This window comes from Sebastes umbrosus, chromosome 23 (genome assembly GCF_015220745.1).
Source record: "Sebastes umbrosus isolate fSebUmb1 chromosome 23, fSebUmb1.pri, whole genome shotgun sequence".
In the NCBI taxonomy this organism is placed as follows: Eukaryota; Metazoa; Chordata; class Actinopteri; order Perciformes; family Sebastidae; genus Sebastes; species Sebastes umbrosus.
This window is the reverse complement of record NC_051291.1, coordinates 20295654-20320392: the sequence shown is the minus strand read 5'-3', so window position 1 is coordinate 20320392 and position 24739 is coordinate 20295654. Positions and strand designations below refer to the sequence as shown.

At 43.4% G+C, this 24739-nt stretch overlaps 3 protein-coding genes across 6 annotated transcripts in view; 2 read left to right on the top strand and 1 right to left on the bottom strand.

Moving 5' to 3' along the window:
• The window catches only part of stab2 (stabilin 2), a 34569-nt gene extending 13594 nt beyond the window's left edge, over positions 1-20975 (top strand). The window contains exons 29-69 of the mRNA XM_037759889.1: positions 1167-1300; positions 1381-1483; positions 1900-1977; positions 2489-2578; positions 2673-2780; positions 3713-3844; positions 3933-4061; positions 4217-4279; positions 5865-5963; positions 6045-6240; positions 6360-6458; positions 7190-7247; positions 7657-7730; positions 7872-7997; positions 8180-8253; positions 8340-8411; positions 8499-8618; positions 9974-10018; positions 10128-10220; positions 10410-10559; positions 11483-11611; positions 11814-11873; positions 12289-12465; positions 12642-12731; positions 12821-12967; positions 13298-13357; positions 13489-13612; positions 14284-14433; positions 14509-14613; positions 14695-14802; positions 15349-15542; positions 15619-15760; positions 16106-16239; positions 17277-17439; positions 18206-18312; positions 18424-18543; positions 18618-18764; positions 18890-19000; positions 19127-19258; positions 19421-19531; positions 20519-20975. Of these exons, the coding sequence (XP_037615817.1) occupies positions 1167-1300; positions 1381-1483; positions 1900-1977; positions 2489-2578; positions 2673-2780; positions 3713-3844; positions 3933-4061; positions 4217-4279; positions 5865-5963; positions 6045-6240; positions 6360-6458; positions 7190-7247; positions 7657-7730; positions 7872-7997; positions 8180-8253; positions 8340-8411; positions 8499-8618; positions 9974-10018; positions 10128-10220; positions 10410-10559; positions 11483-11611; positions 11814-11873; positions 12289-12465; positions 12642-12731; positions 12821-12967; positions 13298-13357; positions 13489-13612; positions 14284-14433; positions 14509-14613; positions 14695-14802; positions 15349-15542; positions 15619-15760; positions 16106-16239; positions 17277-17439; positions 18206-18312; positions 18424-18543; positions 18618-18764; positions 18890-19000; positions 19127-19258; positions 19421-19531; positions 20519-20578 (4614 nt within the window). The 3' untranslated portion in view covers positions 20579-20975. The remainder of the gene's footprint in view (positions 1-1166; positions 1301-1380; positions 1484-1899; positions 1978-2488; positions 2579-2672; positions 2781-3712; positions 3845-3932; positions 4062-4216; positions 4280-5864; positions 5964-6044; positions 6241-6359; positions 6459-7189; positions 7248-7656; positions 7731-7871; positions 7998-8179; positions 8254-8339; positions 8412-8498; positions 8619-9973; positions 10019-10127; positions 10221-10409; positions 10560-11482; positions 11612-11813; positions 11874-12288; positions 12466-12641; positions 12732-12820; positions 12968-13297; positions 13358-13488; positions 13613-14283; positions 14434-14508; positions 14614-14694; positions 14803-15348; positions 15543-15618; positions 15761-16105; positions 16240-17276; positions 17440-18205; positions 18313-18423; positions 18544-18617; positions 18765-18889; positions 19001-19126; positions 19259-19420; positions 19532-20518) is intronic.
• Positions 20976-21210: 235 nt separating this feature from the next.
• svopl (SVOP-like) overlaps positions 21211-24739 on the top strand; it is a 38485-nt gene continuing 34956 nt past the window's right edge. The window contains exon 1 of the mRNA XM_037759884.1: positions 21211-21458. The gene's annotated coding sequence lies outside the window, so the exon portion shown is untranslated. The remainder of the gene's footprint in view (positions 21459-24739) is intronic.
• LOC119482417 (transmembrane protease serine 9-like) lies at positions 21692-23542 on the bottom strand. Of its 4 annotated transcripts, XM_037759886.1 has the most exons (9): positions 23401-23540; positions 23265-23315; positions 23187-23225; positions 22971-23069; positions 22696-22879; positions 22530-22605; positions 22257-22446; positions 22037-22176; positions 21692-21886 (listed from the first exon to the last, which is right to left on the bottom strand). In XM_037759886.1, the coding sequence occupies exons 1-9, from the start codon at positions 23447-23449 to the stop codon at positions 21707-21709; spliced, it is 1008 nt and encodes a 335-aa protein (XP_037615814.1). In that variant the 5' UTR covers positions 23450-23540; the 3' UTR covers positions 21692-21706. The 4 variants fall into 4 exon arrangements, with proteins under 4 accessions (XP_037615814.1, XP_037615816.1, XP_037615813.1 ...); XM_037759888.1 differs by lacking the exon at positions 23187-23225; XM_037759885.1 differs by lacking the exon at positions 23187-23225 and having other exon boundaries at positions 23226-23315; positions 23401-23538.

The window sequence follows — 24739 nt, the reverse complement described above, 5'->3', positions numbered from 1 at the left end:
CAATCCACGTACTTCCAGAAGTACACTTCAATGTAGTGCACTTTGTGCACTCTGTACTCACTTGAGTAGTGCGTAAATTTCAACGGGGTAGGGTCGTCTCAAATCGAATACTGACCGGAAATGACAATCGCAACATTTGACCGCGGCTCGCTACCCGCCAAAATATCTTCTGAAAAAAAATGAAAGCAGAGTGGAAATTACGTTTCCAACGTCGTCGCCTACGCCTACGATGTGTCCTCCTGTTGGCTGAAAATGCACCGGTATGTTTACGTATTGTATTGTTTTATTCTGTTATCTACGTATGTTTGAATAGTGGTCGTGGCTCCGCCCCTTCCACTACGTAGCCAAGATGGCGACAGTTAGGTGTGGAAAGTGTCAAGCGTTCCACACTCAACGATTTGACAGTTTTGAGTACAACATCCGGGTACTTTGAGTGCGCTGCATTTTGCCGTACTTCCCAGTGTGAACGCACTTATGCACTCAAAATAATAAGTGTAAGTACAGAAGTACGCGGATTGGAACACACTCATGGTTTCTGGCTGTCTCCATCTTGGTTTCTGACTGTCTCCATCTTGGTTTTTGGCCTTCGCCATCTTGGTTTTTGGACATCTCCATCATCTCCATCTTGGTTTTTGGACATCTCCATCATCTCCACCTTGGTTTTTGGCCGTTGCCCTAATTTGTACATTTGCCTTCCCAACATCCGTCAGTTTCCTGTAAAGTGTTTCTGAGTTGTTTGAAGATCTCTTTTAATCTCCCTTTTAAGGTACATTTTGAACAGATTAAAAATGTGCAATTTATATGCGATAAATCAAAATTAAATATTTGAATCGATTGACAGCCCTAGCTGTAAATTTACATGTGTAAAGTAAAGTAGACCATATAGCACATTTACGTACACATATATAGTATATTTATAGTTCCTGTATATGTAACTAAATGGCGTCATTAATAATAGAATAGAATGACAACTTATATCACAAATTTAAATACATATGCAATATAACACACATCTGCATCCATACGTAACTAAAAAGTACATATCACAGATGAACATGTGTGTGTAACAGCAACTATATTGTAAATGTTCATAATAATTTCTAATGAGCTGAACCAGCGTTACATGTAAGTCTCAGAGATGACAGATGTCTGTCCTCGTGTCTCAGGACTCGGGTCTGTCCCGGTCTCTGTCGGATCAGAACCTCACCCTCCTGGTTCCGTCTTCAGCCGCCGTCGCTAAAATGTCTCAAGAGGACAAAGACTTCTGGACCACAAGGGGGAACCTGCCGAGTCTCATCAGGTTACAGCTCAGCTTCATGATTTAGTTATTTATTGGTGCTTATACAAGTATTTAATGGTCCCATCTGTCCCATATCACAGGAATCACATGATCCCGGGAAACTACCCGCTATCCAGTCTGAGCAGCATCTCCTCTCTCACTTCCCTTCTCAAGACAAAACTTCCTGTTTCAACAACCAATGAGGTGAATCCACAGAGGGGATGGTTCAGTTTTCTATCATTTCTGCCCTGAAAACTAGACTCAGTCCTCATTTTAGATGTAATGCCCAAACATCCTGAGCCTGGACAATGTACGGTCAAAGTGTTCCGCTAATAGTCAGTGGTCATGTCTATAATGTTAAATCCAGCGGTACATGTCCACCAGGTCCGGTGAGGACACTAGAGGACAAAGAACGTATATCACTAAGAGGTGAAAGTCAATAGTTCGTTCCAGCAGCAGAGCTTAGCTTCCACCACGTTGGACTGTAAAGGCCATGTTGCTCTGATACATCCAAAAGTAAATCATTTCATTTCTAAAAAGAAATGTGTGAGAAAGGTTTTATTTTGTGTTTCTACCGATGAAGTTCAGGTTTTTATTATTCGTTGTGTTTGTTTGATCAGCTCACGGTGGTCGGAGGAGCGACCATCACCACGTCCAACGTAGCTGCTACCAACGGACTGATCCACGTCATTGATCAGGTACAGAGCTCATCATGTTAAAGGGAAACTTCACTATTTTTTAACATTGACTCTGTTTCCCATGTTTTTGTGTCCCAATGACTATCGGGGACAACAGGTTCTGAAACTGGTCCGGTACTGAGGGAGAACGCCGCAACCGCTAAATGAGCTGTACTGTAATCACTCACCGTCACTTTACGCCCACTAACAGTTCTTGTTGTCGCCACCAACAGGCTCAGATTGTTATTAGAAGTGTCTGACAACATTATAGAAGGAACGCTACAGAGAAATAATTCTCCTTACATTTCTCTTGATCCGGTCTGTTTGTTATTGTTTCCAACTCTCGTTCTGAAATCTCGTTCTCCTTCAATACTGGACCAGTTTCAGAAATTGTTGACACAAAAACATCCAGGGTCCAGGTTGAAAGATATCCTTCAAGGATGCTAAGGGATGCTAAGGGATTCTAACGATGCTAAGGATGCTAACGTTGCTCCAACAGGACAGACTGAGCCCCTTGTCTTTGTGTGTCCAGGTTCTGGTTCCTGACAGGAAGCTGAGTGAAGGTCTGCTGGCGACTCTGGCTCTGAGACCGGACTTCTCTCTGTTCAGATCGTATCTCATCGTACGACCACGAACGCACCACGACACATCCTCAGCTTTAACTCTGCGTACAGACGTCAGTAATGTTTGTGTTTCTCTCCGTTTGTCTCGTTCAGGATTACAACCTGACAGACGAGATCGAACAGGCTGATGAGTTCACCGTCTTTGCTCCAACAGATGCCGCCGTCTCTGATTACCTGAAGAAAATGTCTGCAACTTCCCTGGTAAAGCACCATGAAGCTAGCTGAATAAATCTGTGTATTTAGTATAAACTGGACAGAAGAGTCCTGGTCATAGGTGTCCTGGTCATCGGTGACCTGGTCATCAGTCTCCTGATCATAGGTGTCCTGGTCATCGTGTCCTGGTCATAGGTGTCCTGGTCATCGGTGTCCTGGTCATAGGTGTCCTGGTCATCAGTGTCCTGGTCATAGGTGTCCTGGTCATCGTGTCCTGGTCATAGGTGTCCTGGTCATAGGTGTCCTGGTCATCAGTGTCCTGGTCATAGGTGTCCTGGTCATCGGTGTCCTGGTCATAGGTGTCCTGGTCATCGGTGTCCTGGTCATCGGTGTCCTGGTCATAGGTTTTCCTGGTAATAGGTGTCCTGGTCATCGGTGTCCTGGTCATCGGTGTCCTGGTCATCGGTGTCCTGGTCGTAGGTGTCCTGGTCGTAGGTGTCCTGGTCATTGGTGTCCTGGTCATAGGTTTTCCTGGTCATAGGTGTCCTGGTCATCTGTGTCCTGGTCATCGGTGTCCTGGTCATCTGTGTCCTGGTCATAGGTGTCCTGGTCATAGGTGTCCTGGTCATCGGTGACCTGGTCATCAATCTCCTGGTCATAGGTGTCCTGGTCATCGTGTCCTGGTCATAGGTGTCCTGGTCATCGGTGTCCTGGTCATAGGTGTCCTGGTCATCTGTGTCCTGGTCATCGTGTCCTGGTCATAGGTGTCCTGGTCATCGGTGTCCTGGTCATAGGTGTCCTGGTCATCGGTGTCGTGCTTCGCCATATTTGCAGCCATGGTTTAATCATCTTCATCTCCTCCTACACAGTTTAAGTGTTAATACAGTAAAAACTTTTATTGATGTCCTAAAGAAGCAGTTGTTGAAAGCAGTGACGTAGACATGGACGTCTCTGTGCTTTTATTTTGTAACTGTAAACAGGATGTGAATACGACCCTTTACCACGTGGTGGCGTCGGAGCGTCTGCTGAAGACCGACCTTCAGCCCGGAGGATACAAACAGACGCTGCTTGGGTTCTCCTTCCAACTCGCCTTCTACCCCCGAGACGGAAAGGTAATGATCACAAATCACTTATCAATATCATCATCATCTGATCACGATTGATTACCTGAAGGAACTGATCAATGTGTGTCTCCTGCAGCTGTTTGTGAACGAGGCTCAGATCAACTCCTCCAACCTGTTGAGTGGTAACGGAGTGATTCACGGCCTGTCGGCTGTTCTGCACATCAACAGGAACCGCTGCGACCACGTCACCTCCCGCAAAGTCATTGTAAATATATACTGTATATATACTACAGCACTAGTACCATAAAGTCATGGTAACAATATACATATACTAGAGTACTAGTACCACAAAGTCATGGTAAATATATATATATTACAGTATTAGTGGATGAATGATAACTGTCTCTTTACTCTCCACAGGGAAGCTGTGTGGACTGTTTGTTCCCTCAGAGCACAATCTGCCCCAATGACACCGTCCCAGACGTAAGATTTATCACTCTCTGATTATCTAATATTAATGCGTTATGTTAGAAATTAGACAGTAAAAGCAGAACAGTCCAGGAGACTGTAGAAACAATCAGAAAAGTTGAATTTATTCCTCAAAAGTCTTCAAACTTCCCGACGAAGCGGAGGCATCACGAAGGTCGTCTTTCATCATATAAGCATTTCAATCTTTGTGTAAGGAAACTGGACAGACAGAAGCAAATGCTCAAACTCAGAAAATTGGACAGACAGAAGCAAACGTTCAAACTCAGAAAATTGGACAGACAGAAGCAAACGCTCAAACTCAGAAAACTGGACAGACAGAAGCAAATGCTCAAACTCAGAACACTGGACAGGGGCGGCTGGTTAGCTCAGTCGGTAGAGCAAGCGCCCATGTATCGCCAAGGCTCAGTCCTAGCAGCGGTGGACCAGGGTTCGAATCCGGCCTGTGGTCCTTTCCGCATGTCATTCCTCTCTCTCCCCCTTTCCAACACTCTATCCACTGTCCTATCAATAAAATGCCCCCAAAAAATAACTTAAAAAAAAGAACACTGGACAGACAGAAGCAAATGCTCAAACTCAGGCAAAGAAAAGTAAAAAAAATACTTTTATTTACAGATGACTTGATTTTATATTTAAGTGATGTTAAAATATTAATCCCAAAGGTCTATCTCTATATCTATAATATGCTACAAGATGAACACTGATCAATGATATATGAATATTAGGGCTGTCAAAGTTAACGTGATAATAACACATAAACGCAAATTTTTTGTAACACCACTAATTAATAATAGTTTTTTTGGTCTTCACCATCTTGGTTTTTGTCCGTCTCCATCTTGGCTTTTGGCCGTCTCCATCTTGGTTTTTGGTCATCTCCATCTTGGTTTTTGGTCGTCTTCATCTTGGTTTTTGGTCCTCCCCATCTCGGTTTTTAGCCGTCTCCATCTTGGTATTTGGTCCTCACCATCTTGGTTTTTAGCCGTCTCCATCTTGGTTTTTGGTCGACTCCATCTTGGTTTTTGTCCGTCTCCATCTTGGTTTTTGGCCGTCTCCATCTTGGTTTTTGGTCGACTCCATCTTGGTTTTTGTCCGTCTCCATCTTGGTTTTTGGCCGTCTCCATCTTGGTTTTTGGTCGACTCCATCTTGGTTTTTGTCCGTCTCCATCTTGGTTTTTGGCCGTCTCCATGTTGGCTTTTGGCCGTCTCCATCTTGGTTTTTGGCCCTAACCTAACCTAGCCGTCACCCTAATTTGTACGTATTTTTTTGCCTTCGCAAACACAAAGATAAAAAATGTGCGATTAATCACGATTAACTATGGACAATATGCGATAAATAGTGAATAACTACTGTATTTTAATCGATTTACAGCCCTATAAATACCTTGTAGTAGTCCAGAAAACCTTCATCACCACTGACTAAGAGAATCATGGTCGATCATGACTCAACCTCAGCTTCATTTTTCATCTTTTAGTGACTTTTTGCAGTATGTGATACAACAAGGATCCAGCATTTCACAATACAGATAGAACACACATGAAACCCTTAAAAAGTTCACTTATGGTAACTTCCTGTTGTATGCAGAAATCGACAAGGACGAGGAAGTGTATGTTCTCTCGGATGTTTGAAGGAGAGCGACTGCTGACCATCGGCTGCAGAGCCACCTGCCTCCAGAACAACATCGTACGTCCGTCCTACTGTTGGAAAGTAAAGCACATAACAAAGATAAAGACAGTAAGTAGTATAAATGTGTCCTGTTTCCAGGTGCGGAAGTGCTGCGGAGGGTTCTTCGGCGAGCACTGTGAGCCATGTCCCGGTCCTAAGGGTCAGCCCTGCTACGGTAACGGAGCGTGTTCGGACGGGACCAACGGTACCGGAGTCTGTCAGTGTGACAAAGCTTTCACTGGGACCGCCTGTGAAACCTGCCAAAGAGGCAAATATGGAGTCCACTGTGATCAGGGTAAATATAATTTATTCAGTAAACATGATAAAGATATCAGGGTAAATATCATTCATACAGTCAACACGATAAAGATATATTTGAGCCTTCCTCCCTTACTGCTGTTGGTTTCTCTACAGAGTGTGGCTGTAATATAAATGGACATTGTAATGAAGGACTGAAAGGTGACGGGACGTGCGAGTGTTACCTTGGCTGGAGAGGAGTCCTCTGTGATGAAGGTATGAAACCTAAATAAATAAAGTATATATTATCATTATTATTATTATTATTATTATTATGAATGCTGAGATCTCAGAGATATTTCTAGTGAAACTGAGGCTGAGACTAAGACGGAGTCTGAGGCACAAAAATCTGAGAGAATAAAGAAAATAAGAACCATATAAAAACATATGTATCATCTGCATAAAGAGGTATATTATAAGTGTTTGTGTAATAATTAGGGCTGTCAAAGTTAACGCGATAATAACGTTAGTGGGCTCAGTTTTAAAGCTAGAGTGAAGATACTGGCATCGTATGAAACTAGCACAAGGATAACAACGCAACGCAACGCAACGCAACGCAACAGAACAACATAACGCAATACAACGCAATACAACATAACATAACATGACGCAACACAACGAAACACAACATAACAACATAACAACATAACATAACAACATAACATTACAACATAACATAACAATATAACATAACAAAATAACATAACGCAACACAACATAACAAAGCATAACATAACGTAGAATAACATAACGTAGAATAACATAACGTAGAATAACATATCGTAGAATAACATATCGTAAAATAGTATAACGTAAAATAGCATAACGTAAAATAGCATAACGATAATAATGTAATGTAGCGTAGCGTAGCTTAACGTAGCGTAGCGTAGCGTAAAATAATATTTTGAGTGGACTGTGGTGTTAGCTGTGTGTCTGTCTCGTTGCAGAGATTAAATCCAAAGATGATGAACTGTGCGGCTCAATGAAATGTCACACCAGCGCAAAGTGAGTAATACACAGTAACCTCTGGTGTCACGCTGAATTTAACCATTTATAGAAACAATCACAAATAGAGGAAGAAATGAGTAACACACAGTAACCTCTGGTGTAACGCTGAATTTAACCATTTAGAGGAAACAATCACAACTAGAGGAAGAAGTGAGTAACACACAGTAACCTCTGGTGTAACGCTGAATTTAACCATTTAGAGGAAACAATCACAACTAGAGGATTCGTTATTGTACCATCTTAAATAAGAGTGTTTATATACTGAGATTATTGCTTAGTCTCTACAGGTGGACAGGTGTAGTAGTTAAGGCTGCCCCCTTCAGGATGGTTGTGTTTTCTCATACTTCAATACAGGAAGTTTGAGCCTTTAGACATCCAGTTAATCCTATCTGATCTCGTCCTATAGTTGTGTGTTCAGGTCGTCCGTGCCTCAGTGTCTCTGTGCCGCAGGATTTAAAGGAAACGGAACTTCCTGTCAAGGTAACAACAACAAGATGGCGGCTGCAGGTGAATCAGTACCACCTGAGTTCAGACGCCTCCTTCCTCTCACCTGAACAAACAAACACAACCTAATGAACTCGTTGATGATGATGATGATGATGATGATGATGGTGTTTACAGCTACAGACCCGTGTCTGGTGGATAACGGTGGCTGCAGTCCGTATGCGGTCTGTAAGAGGACGCGACCCGGCCAGAGAGACTGTGTGTGTGACAGTGGTTATTCTGGTGATGGACTGGTGTGTGTCGGTACGTTCACTGTTAAACCTAGAATTAGCACTGCGAGATACGGCACAATCAAATTTAAAGGTGGCGAGGGAACACAAAAGTACTGTGAGGTATTAAATTTCCTTCAAAATAAAACTATCAATATGATTGTGTGATGTGTGATGTGTTCGAGTGCTGCAGGAGTTCTGTTTCCTCTCCTACAGAGATAAATCCCTGTGTGGAAGGGAATGGAGGTTGTCACGCCAACGCAGAGTGTGTCCACGTCGGACCGAACAAAGTAAACACTGGTTTCACTCTCTGATGATTAAAAAAAACACCGTCTGCTGGCGCTGAGGCTTTTATTATTGAATCCGTTTCCTTTAGACTTCCTGTTCCTGCAGTGAAGGTTACTCAGGCAACGGACAGACCTGTAAGGTGATCAACCTGTGTCAGAAGGTCAGTCTGAATGGAGTTAAAGTGTACATTAGAGAATAATCAGTGATATCACAGGTTGACGCGTCTTCATGCTTCTGATGTTCCCAGAAAAACGGCGGCTGTCACCAGTACGCCAGATGTAACCTGACGGGTCCAGGTGTTCGTACCTGCACGTGTAACAGTAACTTCATTGGAGACGGAGTCACCTGCAAAGGCACCGTGGCGAAGGTGAGCAGCTATATAGATGTATATATGCACTATATAGTCACACAGCTCACACCACAGTTCACTCAAAATATTATGTAATGTTATGCTATGCTAAAATATTATGTTATGCTATGCTATGCTGTGCTATGCTACGCTACGCTACGTTACGCTACGTTACGTTACGTTACGTTACGTTACGTTACGTTACGTTACGTTACGCTACGTTACGTTACGTTACGTTACGTTACGTTACGTTACGCAACGTGTTGTGTTATGTTATATTATGTTGTGTTGTGTTATGTTATGTTGTGTTGTGTTGTGTTGTGTTGTGTTGTGTTGTGTGTGTTGTGTTATGTTATATATATATATACGTATATCCATCACTAAATTCATTTTAACCATCGCCATCTTGGTTTTTGGCCGTCTCATATATATAAAAATTTCCCTCCCACCCTTGTGGGGTGGTATACGTGTCATCCTCAAGCTCGGTATCGCCACATCTATCACCACTGCCCTCTTCTGCTGTCTGTCTACCACCACTATGTCCAGTTGGTTAGCCAGCAGCTGCTTGTCAGTCTGGAATCTGAAGTCCCGAAGGGCCTTAGCCCTGTTGTTCTCAACCACCTTCTGTGGTATGCCCCATTGGGATTTGGGTACTTGTAGTCCATACTGGGTATAGATGTTCCTGTACACCAGGGGTCAGCAACCTTTACTATCAAAAGAGCCATTTTAGGCAAAAAGAAATAAAAGAAAATCTGTCTGGGGACCTACAACAATGATAAATAAAAATGAAAATGTAAACAAAAAAACAGTTATTCATTTCCACTCATTTTTTAAAAACCCACAGGGAGCCACTGCAGAGGGGCTAAAGAGCCGCATGTGGCTCCGGAGCCGCAGGTTGCTGACCCCTGCTGTACACTATCCCAGCCACTTGGTTGTGCCTGTCCGTGTATGCTGATCCAGCTTGCATCTTACACCCTGCTACTACGTGCTGTACCGTGTCAGGGGCATCTTTGCGCAGCCTGCACCTTAGGTCAGATCTACCGTGGTAGATCCTGGTAGATCTGTGGCCCTTGTGCTTAGGGCCTGTTCTTGTGCTGCCATGATTAGTGCTTCTGTGCTGTCTGTCAGTCCAGCGTTTTCCAGCCATTGGTAGGTCTTCTTGATATCAGCTACTTACTCTATCTGACGGTGGTACATGCCATGTAGGGGCTTGTCCTTCCATGTTGTCTGCTCCTCTTCCTCTTCACTATCATCAGATTTCTGCTGTCTGAGGTATTCAATTAGCAGCTCATCATTTGGGGCCATATATATATATATATATATATTTACATGTATAACCAGAGGACTTTGAACTAACAGCTGACTCTCTGCAGGAGATCCTGAAGAGGAAGCTCAGAGACTTCTACCTCGGTCTGATGGTGAGTGATGTCACTCTGTCGCCTCCTGCAGTTCAAATCGCCCAGATTTATAATAATAATAATAATAATAATAATAATAATAATAAATATTATAATAAACGGCTTTCAGTTGATGGATATTTCTGTGAGAGGTCGTGGTCCGTTCACCGTCTTCGTTCCGAACCCTGAAGCCTTCACCAAAGAGAGAAGCAGCCTCAGCAAGGTGACAACTAACTTTAATGATTCACATGTTTAATGTCTCTTTATTAATGTACTTCAACAACTATGGGATGGATTCTGATGAAATGTGGTTCCCACGTTCATGTTCCCCTTAGTGTCCATAGAGCTAACGTGCTAACGTGGCTAAAAGCTAACATCTCTAATGTCTGACTTTTATTTATTATCTTTGTAGATGAAATCTACGAACACTCATAAAGAAGAGTTTGCCAACATCCTGCGCAGCCACATCGTCATGTGTCACACTCTGCTGCCCGCTGACCTGGCCCGACCCCGAAACATGACGTCACTGTCCGGACTGGTTCTGACCACCAGCGCCATCCAGGTGACCAATCAGAGAGTAGAACCACACCAAGGGTTAACCTCAGGGCTGGAGCCAGTAGAGCCAGTAGAGCCAGTAGAGCCAGTAGAGCCAGTAGAGCCAGTAGAGCCATGAGCCATGGTCGGGGCAATGGATTCTAACTTACTGATATTTCAGGGCCTTGATCGGGGCCATAGATTCTAACTTACTGCTATTTCAGAGCCATGGTCGGGGCCATAGATTCTAACTTACTGGTATTTCAGAGCCGTGGTCGGAGCCATAGATTCTAACTTACTGATGTTTCAGAGCTGTGGTCGGGACCATAGATTCTAACCTACTGACAATTCAGCGCCGTGGTCGGGGCCATAGATTCTAACTTACTGGTATTTCAGAGCCATGGTCGGGGCCATAGATTCTAAATTACTGATGTTTCAGAGCTGTGGTCCGGACCATAGATTCTAACTTACTGATGTTTCAGAGCTGTGGTCGGGACCATAGATTCTAACTTACTGATGTTTCAGAGCCGTGGTCGGGGCCATAGATTCTAACTTACTGATGTTTCAGAGCCGTGGTCGGGACCATAGATTCTAACTTACTGATATTTCGGAGCCGTGGTCGGGGCCATAGATTCTAACTTACTGATATTTCGGAGCCATGGTCGGGGCCATCGATTCTAACTTACTGGTATTTCAGAGCCATGGTCGGGGCCATAGATTCTAAATTACTGATGTTTCAGAGCTGTGGTCCGGACCATAGATTCTAACTTACTGATGTTTCAGAGCTGTGGTCGGGACCATAGATTCTAAGTTACTGATATTTCAGAGCCGTGGTCGGGGCCATAGATTCTAACTTACTGATATTTCAGAGCCGTGGTGGGGCCATAGATTCTAACTTAAATTAAAGATGTCTTTGTTGGTGATTAATGTTTTTCTGTTGGATATTTTCAGGGCAGCCTCTTCATCAACGAGGCTAACGTGACGTACAGCGACAGCGTCAGCGTTAACGGGATCTTCCACGAGATCAACAGGGTTCTGCTTCCTCCCGTCGTGGACACAGGAAAACTGTCAACCGTTCCTGTAAGTTCACAACACATCTGCCGATTCATCTATTGATTAGTTTCTTATTAATCAGTTAATAATATGGTGTCTTATCTTTGTTTCCACAGCCCTCAGCGTTATTTTAGTCCCACACTTATTACCGGATAAATTAATCAGTATTTATTTAGTGTATGTTCACTAATCAATGAATTGTTTGACTCCTTCATGTAAATGATTTCAGCTGAACCTCAGTGACGTGGCAGAAGGTAACGGGTATAAAACCTTCTACGGACTGCTCGTGGTAAGAAAACAGAACTTTTTTTTCTTCTTCAGTGAAATGACTAAATGTTTAAATGTGGTAAAGATGAAGAAGCCTGTTGATGTTCACGGGGACGAGTTCTCACTGTGGACTCAGATACTTCAGGTTTTAACTTTTAAACACAACATAACAGATTGTTTCAGTGTAAAACGCTCCACATATAACGTTTATTAACCAGTCCTGTTATCCTTCCACCTCTGGAGGAAATTAAATCCATAATTTAGTGCAATAAATTCTCTTATTCTTGCGCAAAATGACATCGTACCTCCCCATTTATTACCTCCGCAATGGAGGTCATGTTTTCAGTTTGTCTGTTTGTCAGCAGGATTAGATGGTAGTTGGCTCCGTGTCTGGTTAAACAGTGAAATGCATGATCTTGTATGTATGTATGTTTCAGGGCACAGGTGTGATGAAACTGTTCGATGATGAGAAGTACCCCCCGCTGACCGTCTTCATGCCCTCAGATAGTGTCATGGCGTCTCTGCCGAAGGAGCAGAAGGACTTCCTGTTCCACTCTGACAACGTACCAAAGCTGGTGGAGTACATGAAGTATCACATCCTGTTCGGCCAGAAGGTGAGGAGGATTCAAGAACACTGTTATGGATCACCTCAGAGACCTTATATATATCTCTATATATATAGAGAGATATATATCTCTCTATATATATATATATATATATATATGCGCCAGCAGCAAACGTCTGTCTAGACAGTCTCAGGACTCTTCTTCCTTCTTCTTTGTCCACTCAGGTTTACGCTGAAGGTCTGATCCATCTGAACTCGCCTCAGACCCTGCAGGGGTCGCCGCTCTCGTTCACCTGTGGAGGGACGGACCAAATCGTGAGTTCAACAGACACAGACAGAAAACTGAAGAAGAAGAAGAGAAGATGCTGGGCGCTTGTTGATCCGGTTGTGTCTTCTTTGAACAGGGAGAGATCTTCGTTAATGACGGGAAGTGTCGGATTGTTCAGAGACACCTCGTGTTTAACGGCGGGATTGCCTACGGGATCGACTGCCTGCTGACTCCGCCCAGCCTCGGAGGACGCTGTGATCAACACAAGACCGTGTACCTTCCGGTAAATCCTCACTTTACTGTCTGCTAACACACCCAGAGACCCAGAGAACAGAACAGACCTCTCAGCCCTCTCAACCCTCTCAGAACAGAAGTAGTCAAAAGCAGCTTCTCACTTCTGGTTGACGAACATCAGTCTCACTATAGATTGTTATCAGCTGTAGATACGTAGCGAATTAATTTCTGACTCACTCGTTAAAAAATGAGAACCTGCATCGTTTGTTAAACATGCTCCTGGTCCCAGATCTGGTTCCTCTCATTGAAAAGGTGTTGTGCTCTTAATTAGATGTGATGATGCAATTACTAACTGATTTTATTTCTACTTCTGATGTAGATGACCTGTGGACTGTGCACCAACTCCGCTTCTCGTTGTTTCAAAGGCTCCACACTGAAGGTCAGAGTTGCCGTCTGGTCACTAACCAGTCAGAGTCGCCGTCTGGTCACTAACCAGTCAGAGTTGTCCTCTGGTCACTAACCAGTCAGAGTCGGTTTGTTTTCTGATTTTTTTCTTGGTTTTGTCTTCAGAAAGTTGAGAAGTGTGATCTTCCCTCCGTGTTCATCACTAAAAACTCCGGCTGTCGCAGCATCTGTACCTTCAACATCTGGGAGCCAAAGTGTTGTCAAGGTTACCACGGACCTGACTGTCTGGGTGAGACGACGCCGCCAACTACGTGTTAGCCAACGTATAGAAACACTGTCAAAGCGTTTAAGATCCACAGTCTGGACACGTCTCTGTGGAAAACCACCACTCAACAAATGTGTATATTACATGATAGACTGTTATATGAAATCGCCATCTTGGTTTTTGACCGTCGCCATCTTGGTTTTTGGCCGTCTCCATCTTGGTTTCTGGCCATCGCCATTTTGTTTTTTGGCCGTCTACATCTTGTTTTTTTGCTGTCACCCTCTTGGTTTTATGGCCTTCTCCATCATGGTTTTTAGCCGTCTCCATCTTGGTTTTTGGCCGTCTCCATCTTGGTTTGTGCCCTTCACCATCTTAGTTTTTGGCCATCCCCATTTTAGTTTTTAGCTGTCTCCATCTTGGTTTTTGGCCGTCGCCATCTTGGTTCTTTTAGTTTCAGCTGATTATACACTAATGAAAACATAGTTATATATTACATTTCTGCCTATAGACCTTTTTAGTGTGGACATCATGATGAGGTCATGGTGTTAGCTGGAGGCTAAACAAAGGAAAGACCGGAGGCTAACTTTTAAAGATTGAGTTCATTTCCTCCTTCGTGGAACATTTTTCATGCAGATGATTGTGGTGACATCATGAATAATTAATGAGCTGTTTATTGATCCCTCCTCTCTGTCCAGTCTGTCCTGGCGGCGTCGACGCTCCTTGCAGTAACCACGGTAAATGTGACGACGGTCAGCTTGGTAACGGTACCTGTACCTGTGACGCAGGATACAGGGGCGTGGCCTGCGAGCAGTGCAGTGAGGGGTTCTACGGAGACATCTGTAAAGGTGAGCAGCCGTCAAACCGTTTTCTGTTTGATGATCGACAGGTTTTATAACAGGTTGTTTCCTTCTGGTTCCCAGCCTGTAACTGCTCAGAACACGGGTCATGTGACGTCGGGCGTAAAGGTGCAGGTTCCTGTTTCTGTGAGGCGGGCTGGACCGGAGAGCGCTGCGAGACGCCGCTTGGTGAGTCCAGGACTTCCTGTCAGCGTTCTGTGTGTGAACGCATCATTTCTACGGTAATAAAAACTTCTGTGTTTCCTCCAGCTGGCCTCTCTGAGTGTTCTCCGTCCTGTTCTCCAAAAGCCGTCTGTCAGGAAAACAACACCTGTGTGTGTCGGCCATTTTATGAAGGAGACGGAATCACCTGTACAGGTAAATATTGGGGGTGGGAAAAAATATTGATTCACCTATGTGTCGTGTTTTTTGTTTAAGATTTCTAAATAGGTGTTTTAATGTCATATATTTGCTTCATCCGAGTCTATGGAGGTAGAAGGAAGTTGCCGCTTTTATTGTTGTAGTCTGAGTAACGTGACATCATATTCGTTCCGTATCCGTCAACCAAAACAAACCGCAGCGAGTCGAAACGAGAAAGTAGAAAGTATTAGAGGAAATATACACTTGTGACTACGTCCGGCCAAAAACCGAGATGGCATCTCTGACTACATACATGCTGAAAATCAAACATTTTTACCGTATTAATTTAGAGATTTTCCAAAGTAAAAGTCCCTAGAAGTGTATGATTCAACTTTTTCAACATGGTCTAGTGTTGAAAAAGTTAAAAATCACAATAAATCACAATATCGAATCAAAGTACTTAAAAATCACAATACATATCACCAATATTTCACTGTCTATATTTGTATATGTCTATCTGTATATCTATATCTATATACTGTATATCTATATGTGTGTCTGTAGCGATGGACATGTGTCAGATGTGGAACGGCGGTTGCGCTAAAGGAGCCCGGTGTTCTCAGACAGGTGAACAGGTGAGTTGTACCTGTCCTAAAGGACACTCTGGAGACGGCTTCACCTGTCAGCCCATCGACCCATGTGTCTCCGGGGTCAACGGCGGCTGCCACGAACACGCCACCTGCACCATGACGGCTCCGGTAAGGAGGACGACGCCACGCGTGTTTCACTGCCATTGGTCTGTCAGAGTGTAACGTGACGTGTTTGTGTGAACAGGGAAAGAAGAAGTGCACCTGTAAGGACAACTACATCGGAGACGGACTCACATGTCAGGTCAAACAGCTGCCAATCAGCCGCTGTCTCCAAGACAACGGGCAGTGTCATAAGGACGCCAAATGTACCGACCTCCACTTTGAAGGTATGAACATGATGAGGTAACCTGGTTAGTTAATGATGTCATCAGAACGCCAAATGTACCGACCTCCACTTTGAAGGTATGAACATGATGAGGTAACCTGGTTAGTTAATGATGTCATCAGGACGCCAAATGTACCGGCCTCCACTTTGAAGGTATGAACATGATGTGGTAACCTGGTCATCTGAGTTCTGTGTTATATTTGATTCTTCAGAAACAACGTGAGTAAACACTGATCAGTTCAGCTCTAATGCACATTGATCAGTGATTAGTTAATGATGTCATCAGTCCCGACCGAAATGAGTGTGCTCCACTGAGTGTGTGTTGTGCTGTTGTGTTTGTGTGTAGATGCGAAGCTGGGTGTGTTTCACGTGCGCTCCGGTAACGGTCAGTACAAACTGAACTTCACTGCAGCTCAACAGGCCTGCGCTGCAGAGGGAGGCAGCCTGGCGACGTACGACCAGCTGTCCTACGCACAGCAGGTCAGTGAACGCAGCACACATACATGTTTATCTGAGATATTATTTACATATTGTTTTAAAAGTATAGTGTGTGTGTGTGTGTGTGTGTGTGTGTGTGTATCACAGCCTGATATGTCTGATACTCCATTGTTACTGATGAAACTATATATTAGTGTTTTTAAAGATATCCAGTAGGAACCAGTATTTAGAGACGGACCAACATGTTGTTGGATTGAGTTTAAACATGATGTTGATGATGATGATGATGATGATGATGATGGTGGTGGTGGTGGTGGTGGTGGTGGTTGTGATGATGATGGTGGCGATGATGATGGTGTTGATGATGAGGACGATGACGATGACGATGATGGTGGCGGTGGTGATGATGATGATGAAGATGGTGGTGATAATGATGATGATGATGAAGATGATGATGATGATGATGATGATGATGGTGGTGGTGGTGGTGGTGGTGGTTGTGATGATGATGGTGGCGATGATGATGGTGGTGATGATGATGATGAAGATGGTGGTGATAATGATGATGATGATGAAGATGATGATGATGATGATGGTGGTGGTGGTGGTGGTGATGATGATGATGATGATGATGATGATGAAGATGGTGGTGATGATGATGATGATGATGAAGATGAAGGTGGTGATGATGGTGGTGGTGGTGGTGGTGGTGGTGGTGATGATGATGATGATGATGGTGGTGGTGGTGGTGGTGGTGGTGGTGATGATGATGGTGGTGGTGGTGGTGGTGGTGGTGGTGGTGGTGGTGGTGATGATGATGATGGTGGTGGTGGTGGTGATGGTGATGGTGGTGGTGATGGTGATGATGATGATGATGACGATGATGAAGATGGTGGTGATGATGATGGTGATGGTGATGATGATGGTGATGACGTTGGTGATGATGATGATGATGATGATGATGGTGATGATGTTGGTGATGATGATGATGATGATGATGATGATGTTGATGATGATGATAATGATAATGATGATGATGATGATGAAGAGTTGATATTATATGACTGCTGTCCCTGTAGGGCGGGTTGAACATGTGTTCTGCCGGCTGGTTGGACCAGGCCCGGGTGGCGTACCCCACCACCTATTCCAACCCCCAGTGTGGCTTCGGACACATCGGCATCGTGGACTACGGCACCCGCAAAACCGGCGAGTCATGGGACGCCTTCTGCTACCGGATGAAGGGTGAGAGAGGAAGAGGAGTGACGACAGAGTAGAATGGATGAGTCAAAGTTATTGATGTATTAGTTTCATAGTAATCTAGAGTAGAACATATTTTAAAAGACTTCACATGAACTAGTTTTTTTGTTATTGTCTCAAATGAGATCATAACCCAGATTCTGTTTTATTGATCATTGAGTCAGATGTGTGATTCTGGTGTATTGATCATCAGTAATCAGATGTGTGATTCTGGTGTATTGATCACTGAGTCAGATGTGTGATTCTGGTGTATTGATCAGTGAATCAGATGTGTGATCCTGGTGTATTGATCACTGAGTCAGATGTGTGATTCTGGTATATTGATCATATATGTTATATGTTAAGCGTCTTTGAGATCCCTAAAAAGCGCTATATAAGTCTAATATAATATATTATTATATTGATCATTGAATCAGATGTGTGATTCTGGTGTATTGATCATTGAGTCAGATGTGTGATTCTTGTGTACTGATCATCAGTAATCAGATGTGTGATTCTGGTGTATTGATCAGTGAATCAGATGTGTGATCCTGGTGTATTGATCATCAGTAATCAGATGTGTGATTCTGGTGTATTGATCAGTGAATCAGATGTGTGATCCTGGTGTATTGATCATCAGTAATCAGATGTGTGATTCTGGTGTATTGATCGGTAAATCAGATGTGTGATCCTGGTGTATTGATCATTGAATCCGATGTGTGATTCTGGTGTATTGATCATCAGTAATCAGTAACTCTGTGGTTTGTTTCAGAGGTGCAGTGTGAGTGTCAGCTCGGTTACGTTGGAGACGGTTTCAGCTGTACAGGAAACATGCTGCAGGTCCTCCGATCCACGACGACCTTCTCCAACTTCCTCACAGTGAGTCGGACGTCTGTTTAATATTGCACATATACAGTTTATACTGTATATATACTGTATATATAATGTAACGCATATTAATCTTCTTTGACTTTTTATTTTCTCCTGCAGCAAATCCTGAACTGCTCTCAGGTGTCTGAGTCCGGGAGGCAGTTTTTAAAGCGTCTCAGTAACCTGACGGTCCAGTCCACGTTGTTTGTACCGGACAACACCGGCCTGCCGGCCAACCAGGTGAGTCATACTGACAGATACTATACCTCTACCTGTTGGCGTGTCCTCACCTCTCTGTCCATGTGTCCCTGCAGACTCTGTCTCCCCGGGATGTCGAGTTCCACCTGTCGGAGGGTCGGGCTCTTCCTCTCAGCCTCCTGAAGAATGGCAGTCGGATCAGAACTCGTGTCGGCAGTCTGACTGTCCTCGGAGTCGCCGACCTGCTCAGCCCCTCATCTCTGGTCAGAGTTATTACTGCTACTAAACACTAGAGGGCGACGCTGACCCCTCCTAGAAAACAGGTTTTTAACATGTAGATTTACAGATATTCTGTTTCAGTCCGTTTAAATTATTTTAATCTCCTCAGTCGTCTCGTTACATCAACGACCGATTCGTCACCGACTCGGACATCCTGGCTTCCAACGGCATCATTCATGTTCTCCAGGGACCGCTGAAAGCCCTGCCTCCTCGCCAAGAGGCAAGTGATGTCATTCCAACACAGTATTTACTAATTATACTAATACTAATAGTATTTACTGACTTTATAAATAATCAAAGTTTAAATGAAAAAAAGAATCAAGCCGGTATTCCTGGTCCGTTGCAGATGCATGTGGCCCATAAGGCCGGGATGGGAGTCGGACTGGTGCTGCTGATTGTTCTGGTGGGAGGAGTCCTCTTCGTCGGATATCACTTCTACACCCACAAAACTAAACCCTTCCAATTCCACTACTTCAAGGTCAGACTGTTGCTTCTTTTATTTAATATATCACATTTGTTATTATTAGTTGAAGACATGTGTTGGTGTTATTAGACATTTCACTTGTTTATTCAAATACATGTTTGATGGTTATTATGAGAGATTTGTCAGTGCTGATGGCTACGCTGGTGTCTCTGGCAGGAGGATGACGGGGAGGAAGAAGCTCCAGCTGCAGACTTCCCCGCCAGCATCTGTAACCCGGTTTATGAAGCAGCTCCAGAGCCGGCTGTGTCCAACACATCTGATGTCACAGTGAGTCATAGTTTCATATAACACGTTTCTTTAATGTAGATACGGTATGAGCTTGATTTAATTAGAATTCATGTCTTTACAGATTTAAACCAGTTGTTAGGTCAGACCGATTAAGACTAGACTTTGTCATTAGTATAAATATAATTAGCATAATTATTATCATTATTATTCTTCCTAGGAAATCTGCCTTCCATGCATGAAAATAAACCGAACTTTGCACATCGGTCCAGTCCGATGTTAAACTTCCTCAGCTGTCTTTGTGGGCCGATAGTTCTGATGGTGTCGCTGCAGCAAACACCTAAAATTTAAAACTTGAAAAATTCATAACAAATCGGCCGTACAAGCTACAACTTCCACCAAATATTCAGATGCTTCAACCTGGCAGGCAATTTTGAAGTCCATCACTCTGTTTTTCTTATTAAACCTCTCATCTCCTCCTACAGTTTTTATATGCTGCATCTTCAGACTGTCCTGAATTATCATAAATTGAGCCCACAGTGCATCAAACCGTGTTAGTGTAAACAGAACTGTACACAGCTATTGTGAATTCTCTCTAAATAAAGCTCCAATGTTCATGAAAATAAATGACAACATGTTGAGGTCATGGTAGGTGTGTGTGTGTGTGTGTGTGGGGGGGGGGGGGGGGGGGGGAGGGGTAAATTTCAGAGTTTAATCTCCAAAACTGCATTTTTAACAGTATTTTGAATTCTATCCTCGTGTGAACCGTAACAGTCGATGTCAATCAAACATCAGTTTATCAGTTATGGAGAAATCAATCTTTATTAAAATAAATAACAGACATCTCTGTGTTGTCTATAGATGAAAGATGCAAATTCTCAGAATTGTTTCTTGTAAACTGTGTTTTTGACACTAGTTTTGAAATCTGCGTTTACAACCCTGGAGACTGAACGAATGATGAACAGATTGATAATGAATATAAATTGCAGTCTAATAATAAGATGACTGAATAAAGCTGTCGGTCTGCAGGCGGAGGAGCAACACCAGGAGGTGAACGGAGTATCGTACGACCTGCTGCAGGACAGCTGAGCTGCTCACTGCTGGACTGGAACCCTCTGTGGACTGAAAGTCCTTCGACCAGCTTCAAACTCTGTTTCACTTAGTTTTACTTTCTCAGATTCTGCCTCTCAAACCGAGCCGTTGATGGAGGACTTCCCGAACAATCATGATGCGTTCAGGTGCAACTTCAGTAATTTTACAAACTGTGAGGTTTCATTCCAGGACATAAAACTAGAAGATTTAAGAGTCATTTTACTCTGATCACAAACATATACTGTGAATGATCCCTTTAGTTTAAAACGGATTTGTTGTCAGGAAAGTTTACATTTTTAGAAATTTTAAACTTTTAGGTTTTCTGCAGACATAAAAAAGTTAGGTGAAGAATCAAAACTGTGAAGTTAAATGTTGATTAAAACATCAAACAGTGTTGAATAGCTGTTCTCCATGTTGTTTTTCTCATCTTATGTAACATTCACCAACTCTGTCAGGTTTAAGACTTCAACGAAACTCAACAGAGAAAATCCTGAAGTAGAAAACTTGATGTTGATTAGTTGTAAGTGTTAAACTAACTAACTGTAAAACAGCCGTAACTGTAGGTTCACTTCCTTAGTTCAATACTTCTGTCATGTGACAATCGAGGCAACAACTCATTCTCTGATGAAGATGCGGTTGAAAGCTCTAGAAAATTAATAAGTGAACTTTGAGTCTTCCAGTTAACAGAATTTATTTTCTAACAGAAACATTCAGACGTCTTCAGTCACCTCAGTAATCCACGAGTGATAATCAGATATTCTGGTGAAGACGGCCGGTTTGTCGGCATCACACCGCCCGCTGCCCCACGTGATCACGCCAAACAGGAAGTAGGCACCACGTTTCCGACACAACAGCGGCGCTCCAGAGTCGCCCTGCAGAGAGAAACTAAAGATCTTAATCCGAATCCTAGTTCACCTGTTTCCAAAACAAAAATCACAGGAAGTTAGTGTGGTTGACTCTGAACTAAACCTTTAAAACACCAAAGTCACACAATAACACAAACAAACTAACCAGGGCGGTCAAAGTTAACATGATAACGCGTTAATGCATTTTCAGTTTAGCGGTGATGGTGGTCTGACAGGTGATGGTGGTCTGACAGGTGATGGTGGTCTGACAGGTGGACTCTCAGGTGTTGGGTGATCTGGGACACGTACTCATGATGTCAGACATCCACTGAGTCTGATGTTTGACGTTGGTGTAGACTCCTGGCCTTGTGGCTCGTCCACAACCGATCCCCCAGCTCACCAAACCCGCCAACTCGTACCTGCTGCCGGTGAAGCAGGACAGAGGACCTCCAGAGTCCCCCTGAGACAGAAACAGGGTCCTGTTAGACACAGAGACAGGAAAACGAACGGTGGACACACTCGGACTGATTGTGGACTCTGGTGGTCCCTGAGGACTCTGGTGGTCTCTGAGGACTCTGGTGGTCTCTGAGGACTCTGGTGGTCCAGGTACCTGGCAGGCGTCGGCTCCTCCTCCGTCCTTCCCAGCACAGAACATGGAGGGTCGCATCCTCCCGCGGTAGAACCGGTTACAGACATCAGGGGGCAGGATGGTTACATTGACCTCCTGGAGCCGGTGTACTCTGGCTCCGTCTGGAGGAGGAGAAGAAGAAGAAGAAGGGTCAGTGGTGAAATGTATTTTTTCTGATCAGATCCAGAAGAAGTGGTCTCACTCTCTCGGGTGGCGCCCCAGCCGGTGACGGTACACTTCCTGAAGGGGGGCAGCGAGGTCATCCAGATGTCGATGGGTCTGACGAAGCGGTTGAAGATCAGCGGCTGCTGCAGCTTCAGCAGCGCCACATCGCTCTCTTTGGTCCGGCTGTTGTAGCCGCCATGCTTGATGATCATGGAGACGCCCACCAGCTGGAACGGGACAGAACACCACAGTCAGATCCTGATCCACTGGTGGTGGATCAGGTCTAGATTATACCGATCTAGTTTCTCACCTGCTGTCCAGCTTCATCAGGATTTTCCAGGTCGTGTTTTCCAGCCAGAACCGTCCAGAAAGAAGCTTTGTTGTACCTGAAGACAGATGAGAGGTGAACTAGTCTAACTCTGGAGATGGTCTACGTAAACCTGGTCTAATTCCAGATCTAACTGATGACCTCTGACCTTTTGAAGCAGTGAGCAGCCGTGAGGACCCAGGTGGGTCCAATGATGGCTCCTCCGCAGGCCGGCATGGTGGCGAACCGAAGAGAAACATGCCAGGGCCACGAGTGAGACCAGGCTTCCTGACCCCCGATGATCCTGGACTCCTGCTCCTGTTCTGGACTGAAGGACCGCACCCCCGACAGCTCTACAAGAGAGACAAGAAGAAGAAGAAGAAGAAGAAGAAGAAGAAGAAGAAGAAGAAGAAGAAGAAGAAGAAGAAGAATATATAAATGTACCAGTGAATCCAAAGAGTCCAGAGAAAGTTTCACCATGTTCCTGCAGCTTCTCGTTTAAAGTCACATTCAGCTGATTCTGGATCTGATTCTGGAGGGAATCTGAAGAGACAGAAAACATTGAACTGATTTAGTAATCAAACTAAACAGCTTAAGAGTTCAAACTGACCTGAAATCAGCAGTAACATTAAAACATGAACAGAAACACGCTGGTTGTACCTGCAGTAACAGTAACATGTAGAGATCTGTTGGTTGTACCTGCAGTAACAGTAACATGTAGAGATCTATTGGTTGTACCTCCTCCTCCAGTAGCAGCTGGTGAGTCTGATGATCTCTGACTGAGTTCAGCTGCTCAAACACAAACAGAAACAGACCAACCTCAGATTTAACCCTTTAATTACCGTCCAGTCTGAGAGCTGAAGGTGTTTCTCACCTGAGTGAAGCCTGATCAGACAGACCGATAGCAGACAGACAGACAGCATCCTGTCTCACCACCACCAACACTCTGACCTGATGATGATGATGATGATGAGGTGGAGGAGGAGTCACACCTGTGTGATCAGACACACCTGTTCAGAATCAGCTCAGATACTATGACATCATTTACACACTGAACAAAACTCTCCTTCAACTGAAGCAGCAGCTGCTCTGAAACTGTTCTGATCCGTCTGGATCTCAGTTCTGATCCGTCTGGATCTCAGTTCTGACAACGAACTCTTCAGCAGACGTTTAGATGATTTAGAATAGTTTTAGTTAAAGTTAAAGTTTTAAGTTAAAGTTTTAATTCAGAGTTTAAATCTTGCTGACTCGTCTGGACGGCTGCAGGACAAAACATCACTTCTGTTACCAACATGGTGTTAAAGAGTCGAGAGCTTGTGTTTACTTTATGTTTACTTTATGTTTATGGTTAGTTTGTGTTAAACTTTATGTTTACGGTTAGTTTCTGTTGACTTTATGTTTACGGTAAGTTTGTGTTTACTTTCTGTTTACGGTTAGTTTGTGTTTACTTTATGTTTACGGTAAGTTTGTGTTAACTTTATGTTTACGGTTAGTTTGTGTTTAGTTTGTGTTTACTTTATGTTTACGGTTATCTTGTGTTTCCTTTATGTTTACGGTTGGTTTGTGTTAACTTCATGCTTACGGTTAGTTTGTGTTTACTTTATGTTTACGGTTAGTTTGTGTTTACTTTATGTTTATGGTTAGTTTGTGTTGACTTTATGTTTACGGTTAGTTTGTGTTAACTTTATGTTTACGGTTAGTTTGTGTTAACTTTATGTTTACGGTTAGTTTGTGTTTACATTATGTTTACTTTATGTTTACGGTTAGTTTGTGTTAACTTTATGTTTATGGTTAGTTTGTGTTAATTATGTTTACGGTTAGCTTGTGTTTACTTTATGTTTACGGTTAGTTTGTGTTAATTATGTTTACGGTTAGCTTGTGTTTACTTTATGTTTACGGTTAGTTTGTGTTTAGTTTATGTTTACGGTTAGTTTGTGTTTACTTTATGTTTACGGTTAGCTTGTGTTTACTTTATGTTTACGGTTAGCTTGTGTTAACTCTATGATTACGGTTAGTTCGTGTTTACTTTATGTTTACGGTTAGTTTGTGTTAACTATGTTTACGGTTAGTTTGTGTTAACTTTATGTTTACGGTTAGCTTGTGTTAACTCTATGATTACGGTTAGTTCGTGTTTACTTTATGTTTACGGTTAGTTTGTGTTAACTATGTTTACGGTTAGTTTGTGTTAACTTTATGTTTACGGTTAGCTTGTG

Bases quoted from the DNA above. Each gene is read 5' to 3' on its own strand.
- LOC119482417 (XM_037759886.1), bottom strand. From the start codon at position 23,449: ATGCTGTCTGTCTGTCTGCTATCGGTCTGTCTGATCAGGCTTCACTCA. The intron at 22,177-22,256 runs GTGAGACCACTT...CTCCTCCTCCAG, and splicing joins CTGGGGCGCCACCCGAGAGA to ACGGAGCCAGAGTACACCGG. The intron at 21,887-22,036 runs GTACCTGGACCA...TTTCTGTCTCAG, and splicing joins GAGGAGCCGACGCCTGCCAG to GGGGACTCTGGAGGTCCTCT.